This window comes from Macaca mulatta, chromosome 15, assembly GCF_049350105.2.
Source record: "Macaca mulatta isolate MMU2019108-1 chromosome 15, T2T-MMU8v2.0, whole genome shotgun sequence".
Taxonomy (NCBI): Eukaryota; Metazoa; Chordata; class Mammalia; order Primates; family Cercopithecidae; genus Macaca; species Macaca mulatta.
The window spans coordinates 78,004,483-78,014,629 of NC_133420.1; the positions used below are offsets into that span (position 1 = coordinate 78,004,483).

The 10,147-nt window shown below is 38.7% G+C and overlaps 1 protein-coding gene across 1 annotated transcript; it reads left to right on the forward strand.

Moving 5' to 3' along the window:
- The first annotated feature begins 1,587 nt into the window (after window positions 1–1,587).
- On the forward strand, window positions 1,588–3,108 carry LOC711088 (interferon alpha-17-like). The gene has a single exon (XM_028834486.2). The coding sequence runs from the start codon at window positions 2,284–2,286 to the stop codon at window positions 2,851–2,853; it is 570 nt and encodes a 189-aa protein (XP_028690319.2). The 5' UTR covers window positions 1,588–2,283; the 3' UTR covers window positions 2,854–3,108.
- Window positions 3,109–10,147: the final 7,039 nt, after the last annotated feature.

The window sequence follows — 10,147 nt, forward strand, 5'->3', positions numbered from 1 at the left end:
TGACTGAATAAACTACTAAATACATGTACAAAATATACATTTCTGAAATCAAGTTTCCTCTATTATGGAAACCCCAGTGCACATTTCACAATGCAGACTATTTTAATTGCTCAATGATAAAAGAATTTATTTGAATCATTTAAAATAATGAATAATAAAATGTGTTTGGTTATTTTCTAAAATTGATCCATTTCATAATCTCTACCTTTATATAAACAGGCTCATTTTCTACTAGTGTCATCTAAAGATTATCACGTGATTTGAAGCTGAAATTTATAAATGATGGAAAAATGATGTCACAAGTATTTACAGTTCACATACACATTCTGGGGATTTGATTCAGGGAAGGAAAGCTGTAGAATTATCTGGGGGACAGAGGCTATTATTCCTTACTTTTGGGAAGAGTAAATTGTCTGATTCCTATAAACTGTGTGAATGGGAGAGTTTGAATTTAGATATGTGAATCTGTATTTGACACCAGGCTGGTTATTTTCTATTATAACAAAGTAGAGGGCAGATCAGAGAAGAAGTCATAAATGGTTAATATAGTGCTGGGCAGAGGATGATATTGTGCTGCTCTTGCAATTGGGATCCCCAGATCTACATGCACCTTAAAAAACTAGAATCCCAGTGGTTTTAGCAGTAAACTACATTGGCATTATTGACTCTCAGTAAGAGCTGAATGGAAATTTTTGTCATTGTCTATTATAATCCCAGCAAATATGGCCATGATGAAGCAAAATAGCTTCATTCTTGAACACTACGTAGTAGAAGAAAAAACGAGAAACCAGTAAACCTCCACTTACTAAATAGCTGATTTGCTAAAGCAGAGCTCATTCCATTTAAGGACTCAGTATCTATAGGGCCAACACAAACTAACTTCTTATGCAAAATAAAAAGTTAGAGTTAGAGTTCAGGATCACTCTGAAAGTTAATTCTTTACATGATAATATTCAATATTTGTAAATTTATGACTTTAGAACAAAGATGGTCTTTTTTATTCGATAAGAATTGACTTGGATAAGAACTTCTGCAAAACTTTGAAAAATGACAATGATTTAATTGATAATATTTTCTAAGTCACATATGTTTATTGGAATGATGTTCTTCGAAGGTTACAAAAATTAGTTCTCGTAGTATAAACAAATCTGACATATTACAATAGTTTGTGACTCTCCAACAAGTCTATCCAACAAAATTTGATTGCTTAATATACATCGTTCTCATTGGGTTTTGTTGTGTATCACATGAGAAGCACTGATATTGAGTTCAGGAAGATGCACAAAATATGTGCAAGATCAGTGTCATAAACCTAGGGCAAAGAGATGACTGTGATTGTAGGACTTTCTGTCCATTCTTTGCTGGATCTTAAAGTCTTATCACAATTTGTAGCTTTAGCCTGCATAACTTTGGTCTGCCATTTACTATCTGATGGTTATTACTTATATTTGAACCTCAGTTTTTTGCATGTTTTGTAGACTTTGAGAATTAAATGCAAATAGCTTATATTATATGATGTACTTCTACTAAAGTTAGTCATACATCAATATTTATATTAAGTACTGAAAAGAAAAAAGTGTTGGCAATACCTGGATGAATACTGCAGCTAGTGAAGTTTACAAATATATTTTCTCATATAAAGGAAAATTCAAAGCTTCATATACTATGAGAAAAATTTTAAAAAATTATTCACATTTTTAGCAGTTCTGAATGATTAGGTAGGTAATTACATTCATATTATTAATGTGTATTTACATAGATTTTTATTTTGCATATGTAATTTCACACAACAAAATTTACATGAACAAATTACATTAAAAGTTATTTCACAATTATACTCGTCAAATTAAATTAAATGTCAATAGCTTTTAAACTTAGATTTTAGTTTAACTTTTCTGTCATTCTTAACTTTACATTGAATAAAAAGAGCAAAGTTTATAGTTTTTATCTGTGAAGTAGAGGTGTACACAGTATACATAAATAGATATGCCAAATCCGTGTTATTAAAAGTTCATGAAGATTTCAATTAGAAAATAATACCATAAAAAGTTTTGAGTGTAGGTGAAAAATAGGCAATGATGAAAAACATCTTTCAACACATGTAGAGAGTGAATAAAGAAAGCAAAAACAGTAGATAGAAAGTAAAACTAGAGCATTTAGAAAATGGAAATTAGTATGTTCACTATTTAAGATCCATGCACGGAGCAAAGTCTTCAGAAAACCTAGAGGCCAAGGTTCAAGGTTACCCACCTCAAGTAGCCTAGCAATATTGACAACATCCCAATGGCCCTGTCCTTTTCTTTACTGATGGCCGTGGTGGTGCTCAACTACAAATCCATCTGCTCTCTGGGCTGTGATCTTCCTCAGACCCACAGCCTGGGTCATAGGAGGGCCTTGATACTCCTAGCACAAATGGGAAGAATCTCTCCTTTCTCCTGTCTGAAGGACAGACATGACTTTGGATTCCCCCAGGAGGAGTTTGATGGCAACCAGTTCCAGAAGGCTCAAGCCATGTCTGTCCTCCATGAGATGATCCAGCAGACCTTCAATCTCTTCAGCACAAAGGACTCATCTGCTGCTTGGGAACAGAACCTCCTAGAAAAATTTTCCGCTGAGCTTTACCAGCAACTGAATGACCTGGAAGCCTGTGTGATAGCAGAGCCTGGGATGGAAGAGACTCTCTTGATGAATGAGGACTCCATCCTGGCTGTGAAGAAATACTTCCAAAGAATCACTCTCTATCTGACGGAGAAGAAATACAGCCCATGTGCCTGGGAGGTTGTCAGAGCAGAAATCATGAGATCCCTCTCTTTTTCAACAAACTTGCAAAAAAGATTAAGGAGGAAGGATTGAAAACTAGTTCAACATGGAAATGATCCTCATTGACGGACATGTCATCTCACACTTTCATGAGTTCTTCCATTTCAAAGACTCATGTCTCTTATAACCACCACGAGTTGAATCAAAATGTTCAAAAGTTTTCAGGAGTGTAAAGAAGCATCGTGTTTGCCTGTGCAGGCACTAGTCCTTTACAGATGACCATGCTGATGTCTCTGTTCATCTGTTTATTTATATATTTATTATTTACATATTTTTAAGATTTAAATTATTTTTATGTAATATCATGTGTACCTTTACATTGTGGTTAATGTGATAATATATGCTCTTCCTATTAGCCAATATATTAATTTCCTTTTTCATTAAATTTTTTTACTATACAAAATGTCTTGTGTTTGTTTATTCTTTAAGATAAAATGCAAAGCCTGACTGTACAACCTGACTTAATGTTGATGATTTAATTAAGTTACCTATCATAGAAAATGTTACCATATAGAAAATGTATTTTTCTATACCAAGCTGTATGTTGTCATCAGGATACAAACATGAACATAAAAACTACAGTTCCTGTTCTCTTGTATCTTTGATTTTTGTCCAGAAAGAAATCTAAAAGCAATAATAATGCTGAATTAATATCAGTTATGCTAACTGCTGTAATATGAAGAAGTGAAAAAGCAATGAATTCCTCTTAGCAGAAGGTAGTTTGAGACATGTCTGGAAATTAAAGCAGAGATATTCTCTGTAAACTGACTTTCAACATGTAATTGAAAAGGTACATTGCCAGTCAGATAAATGAGTTTGCAGTTTTCAAGGAATACCATATCTGGAAGTTCCTAACTGGCAATGGAAAGGCCAAAAATGAAATGGAATGGCTGTCCATGTGGTGAGCAAGTGGAGGGGGAAAAAGAGACTTAAACTGGATTCTAAGGACCTTCCACCAGTAAAGCGGGGGAACTGAAGAGACACACAGAACAGAGGTGGAATGCCTTAACAGCAGAAGGACAAGAGGGAATGGTGATAAAAGCATATTTAGAAAATAAATGAGCTTAGAAATCAGGTGGGCGGAGCAAGATGGCCGAATAGGAACAGCTCCAGTCTCCAACTCCCAGCGCGAGCGACACAGAAGACCGGTGATTTCTGCATTTTCAACTGAGGTACTGGGTTCATCTCACTGGGGAGTGCCGGACGATGGGTGCTGGTCAGCTGCTGCAGCCCGACCAGCGAGAGCTGAAGCAGGGCGAGGCATTGCCTCACCTGGGAAGCGCAAGGGGGAAGGGAATCCCTTTTCCTAGCCAGGGGAACTGAGACACACAACACCTGGAAAATCGGGTAACTCCCACCCCAATACTGCGCTTTAAGCAAACAGGCACACCAGGAGATCATATCCCACACCTGGCCGGGAGGGTCCCACACCCACGGAGCCTCCCTCATTGCTAGCACAGCAGTCTGTGATCTACCGGCAAGGCAGCAGTGAGGCTGGGGGAGGGGCGCCCGCCATTACTGAGGCTTAAGTAGGTAAACAAAGCTGCTGGGAAGCTCGAACTGGGTGGAGCTCACAGCAGCTCAAGGAAACCTACCTGTCTCTGTAGACTCCACCTCTGGGGACAGGGCAATAACAAACACAGCCGAAACCTCTGCAGATGCAAACGACTCTGTCTGACAGCTTTGAAGAGAGCAGTGGATCTCCCAACACGGAGGTTGAGATCTGAGAAGAGACAGTCTCCCTGCTCAAGTGGGTCCCTGACCCCTGAGTAGCCTAACTGGGAGACATCCCCCACTAGGGGCAGTCTGACACCCCACACCTCACAGGGTGGAGTACACCCCTGAGAGGAAGCTTCCAAAGCAAGAATCAGACAGGTACACTCGCTGTTCAGCAATATTCTATCTTCTGCAGCCTCTGCTGCTGATACCCAGGCAAACAGGGTCTGGAGTGGACCTCAAGCAATCTCCAACAGACCTACAGCTGAGGGTCCTGACTGTTAGAAGGAAAACTATCAAACAGGAAGGACACCTACACCAAAATCCCATCAGTACATCACCATCATCAAAGACCAGAGGCAGATAAAACCACAAAGATGGGGAAAAAGCAGGGCAGAAAAGCTGGAAATTCAAAAAATAAGAGCGCATCTCCCCCGGCAAAGGAGCGCAGCTCATCGCCAGCAACGGATCAAAGCTGGACGGAGAATGACTTTGACGAGATGAGAGAAGAAGGCTTCAGTCCATCAAATTTCTCAGAGCTAAAGGAGGAATTACGTACCCAGCGCAAAGAAACTAAAAATCTTGAAAAAAAAGTGGAAGAATTGATGGCTAGAGTAATTAATGCAGAGAAGGTCATAAACGAAATGAAAGAGATGAAAACCATGACACGAGAAATACGTGACAAATGCACAAGCTTCAGTAACCGACTCGATCAACTGGAAGAAAGAGTATCTGCGATTGAGGATCAAATGAATGAAATGAAGCGAGAAGAGAAACCAAAAGAAAAAAGAAGAAAAAGAAATGAACAAAGCCTGCAAGAAGTACGGGATTATGTAAAAAGACCAAATCTACGTCTGATTGGGGTGCCTGAAAGTGAGGGGGAAAATGGAACGAAGTTGGAAAACACTCTTCAGGATATCATCCAGGAGAACTTCCCCAACCTAGTAGGGCAGGCCAACATTCAAATCCAGGAAATACAGAGAACGCCACAAAGATACTCCTCAAGAAGAGCAACTCCAAGACACACAATTGCCAGATTCACCAAAGTTGAAATGAAGGAAAAAATCTTAAGGGCAGCCAGAGAGAAAGGTCGGGTTATCCACAAAGGGAAGCCCATCAGACTAACAGCAGAAACTCTCCAAGCCAGAAGAGAGTGGGGGCCAATATTCAACATTCTTAAAGAAAAGAATTTTAAACCCAGAATTTCATATCCAGCCAAACTAAGTTTCATAAGTGAAGGAGAAATAAAATCCTTTACAGATAAGCAAATGCTTAGAGATTTTGTCACCACTAGGCCTGCCTTACAAGAGACCCTGAAGGAAGCACTAAACATGGAAAGGAACAACCAGTACCAGCCATTGCAAAAACATGCCAAAATGTAAAGACCATCAAGGCTAGGAAGAAACTGCATCAACTAACGAGCAAAATAACCAGTTAATATCATAATGGCAGGATCAAGTTCACACATAACAATCTTAACCTTAAATGTAAATGGACTAAATGCTCCAATTAAAAGACACAGACTGGCAAACTGGATAAAGAGTCAAGACCCATCAGTCTGCTGTATTCAGGAGACCCATCTCACACGCAGAGACATACATAGGCTCAAAATAAAGGGATGGAGGAAGATTTACCAAGCAAATGGAGAACAAAAAAAAGCAGGGGTTACAATACTAGTCTCTGATAAAACAGACTTTAAACCATCAAAGATCAAAAGAGACAAAGAAGGCCATTACATAATGGTAAAGGGATCAATTCAACAAGAAGCGCTAACTATCCTAAATATATATGCACCCAATACAGGAGCACCCAGATTCATAAAGCAAGTCCTTAGAGACTTACAAAGAGACTTAGACTCCCATACAATAATAATGGGAGACTTCAACACTCCACTGTCAACATTAGACAGATCAACGAGACAGAAAGTTAACAAGGATATCCAGGAATTGAACTCATCTCTGCAGCAAGCAGACCTAATAGACATCTATAGAACTCTCCACCCCAAATCAACAGAATATACATTCTTCTCAGCACCACATCGTACTTACTCCAAAATCGACCACGTAATTGGAAGTAAAGCACTCCTCAGCAAATGTACAAGAACAGAAATTATAACAAACTGTCTCTCAGACCACAGTGCAATCAAACTACAACTCAGGACTAAGAAACTCAATCAAAACCGCTCAACTACATGGAAACTGAACAACCTGCTCCTGAATGACTACTGGGTACATAACGAAATGAAGGCAGAAATAAAGATGTTCTTTGAAACCAATGAGAACAAAGATACAACATACCAGAATCTCTGGGACACATTTAAAGCAGTGTGTAGAGGGAAATTTATACCACTAAATGCCCACAAGAGAAAGCAGGAAAGATCTAAAATTGACATTCTAACATCACAATTAAAAGAACTAGAGAAGCAAGAGCAAACACATTCGAAAGCTAGCAGAAGGCTAGAAATAACTAAGATCAGAGCAGAACTGAAGGAGATAGAGACACAAAAAACTCTCCAAAAAATCAATGAATCCAGGAGTTGGTTTTTTGAAAAGATCAACAAAATTGACAGACCACTAGCAAGACTAATAAAGAAGAAAAGAGAGAAGAATCAAATCGACGCAATTAAAAATGATAAAGGGGATATCACCACCGACCCCACAGAAATACAAACTACCATCAGAGAATACTATAAACACCTCTACGCAAATAAACTGGAAAATCTAGAAGAAATGGATAATTTCCTGGACACTTACACTCTCCCAAGACTAAACCAGGAAGATGCTGAATCCCTGAATAGACCAATAGCAGGCTCTGAAATTGAGGCAATAATTAATAGCCTACCAACCAAAAAAAGTCCAGGACCAGATGGATTCACAGCTGAATTCTACCAGAGGTACAAGGAGGAGTTGGTACCATTCCTTCTGAAACTATTCCAATCAATAAAAAAAGAGGGAATCCTCCCTAACTCATTTTATGAGGCCAACATCATCCTGATACCAAAGCCTGGCAGAGACACAACAAAAAAAGAGAATTTTAGACCAATATCCCTGATGAACATCGATGCAAAAATCCTCAATAAAATACTGGCAAACCGGATTCACCAACACATCAAAAAGCTTATCCACTATGATCAAGTGGGCTTCATCCCTGGGATGCAAGGCTGGTTCAACATTCGCAAATCAATAAACGTAATCCAGCATATAAACAGAACCAAAGACAAGAACCACATAATTATCTCAATAGATGCAGAAAAGGCTTTTGACAAAATTCAACAGCCCTTCATGCTAAAAACGCTCAATAAATTCGGTATTGATGGAACGTACCTCAAAATAATAAGAGCTATTTATGACAAACCCACAGCCAATATCATACTGAATGGGCAAAAACTGGAAAAATTCCCTTTGAAAACTGGCACAAGACAGGGATGCCCTCTCTCACCACTCCTATTCAACATAGTGTTGGAAGTTCTGGCTAGGGCAATTAGGCAAGAGAAAGAAATCAAGGGTATTCAGTTAGGAAAAGAAGAAGTCAAACTGTCCCTGTTTGCAGATGACATGATTGTATATTTAGAAAACCCCATTGTCTCAGCCCAAAATCTCCTTAAGCTGATAAGCAACTTCAGCAAAGTCTCAGGATACAAAATTAATGTGCAAAAATCACAAGCATTCTTATACACCAGTAACAGACAAACACAGAGCCAAATCAGGAATGAACTTCCATTCACAATTGCTTCAAAGAGAATAAAATACCTAGGAATCCAACTTACAAGGGATGTAAAGGACCTCTTCAAGGAGAACTACAAACCACTGCTCAGTGAAATCAAAGAGGACACAAACAAATGGAAGAACATACCATGCTCATGGATAGGAAGAATCAATATCGTGAAAATGGCCATACTGCCCAAGGTAATTTATAGATTCAATGCCATCCCCATCAAGCTACCAATGAGTTTCTTCACAGAATTGGAAAAAACTGCTTTAAAGTTCATATGGAACCAAAAAAGAGCCCGCATCTCCAAGACAATCCTAAGTCAAAAGAACAAAGCTGGAGGCATCACGCTACCTGACTTCAAACTATACTACAAGGCTACAGTAACCAAAACAGCATGGTACTGGTACCAAAACAGAGATATAGACCAATGGAACAGAATAGAGTCCTCAGAAATAATACCACACATCTACAGCCATCTGATCTTTGACAAACCTGAGAGAAACAAGAAATGGGGAAAGGATTCCCTATTTAATAAATGGTGCTGGGAAAATTGGCTAGCCATAAGTAGAAAGCTGAAACTGGATCCTTTCCTTACTCCTTATACGAAAATTAATTCAAGATGGATTAGAGACTTAAATGTTAGACCTAATACCATAAAAATCCTAGAGGAAAACCTAGGTAGTACCATTCAGGACATAGGCATGGGCAAAGACTTCATGTCTAAAACACCAAAAGCAACGGCAGCAAAAGCCAAAATTGACAAATGGGATCTCATTAAACTAAAGAGCTTCTGCACAGCAAAAGAAACTACCATCAGAGTGAACAGGCAACCTACAGAATGGGAGAAAATTTTTGCAATCTACTCATCTGACAAAGGGCTAATATCCAGAACCTACAAAGAACTCAAACAAATTTACAAGAATAAAACAAACAGCCCCATGAAAAAGTGGGCAAAGGATATGAACAGACATTTCTCAAAAGAAGACATTCATACAGCCAACAGACACATGAAAAAATGTTCATCATCACTGGCCATCAGAGAAATGCAAATCAAAACCACAATGAGATACCATCTCACACCAGTTAGAATGGCGATCATTAAAAAGTCAGGAAACAACAGGTGCTGGAGAGGATGTGGAGAAATAGGAACACTTTTACACTGTTGGTGGGATTGTAAACTAGTTCAATCATTATGGAAAACAGTATGGCGATTCCTCAAGGATCTAGAACTAGAAGTACCATATGACCCAGCCATCCCATTACTGGGTACATACCCAAAGGATTATAAATTATGCTGCTATAAAGACACATGCACACGTATGTTTATTGCAGCACTATTCACAATAGCAAAGACTTGGAATCAACCCAAATGTCCATCAGTGACAGATTGGATTAAGAAAATGTGGCACATATACACCATGGAATACTATGCAGCCATAAAAAAGGATGAGTTTGCGTCCTTTGTAGGGACATGGATGCAGCTGGAAACCATCATTTTTAGCAAACTATCACAAGAACAGAAAACCAAACACCACATGTTCTCACTCATAGGTGGGAACTGAACAATGAGATCACTTGGACTCAGGAAGGGGAACATCACACACAGGGGCCTATCATGGGGAGGGGGCAGGGGGGAGAGATTGCATTTTGAGTTATACCTGATGTAAATGATGAGTTGATGGGTGCAGCACACCAACATGGCACAAGTATACATATGTAACAAACCTGCACGTTATGCACATGTACCCTACAACTTAAAGTATAATAATAATAAATAAATTAAAAAAAAAAAAGAAAATAAATGAGCTTAGAAAAAGAATCAATAGACTTATGAAAAATGTGAATTAAAACTGAGCACTACAGCAAGAAAAGAGATGGCAGTGCAGAGCTTACTGAGAGC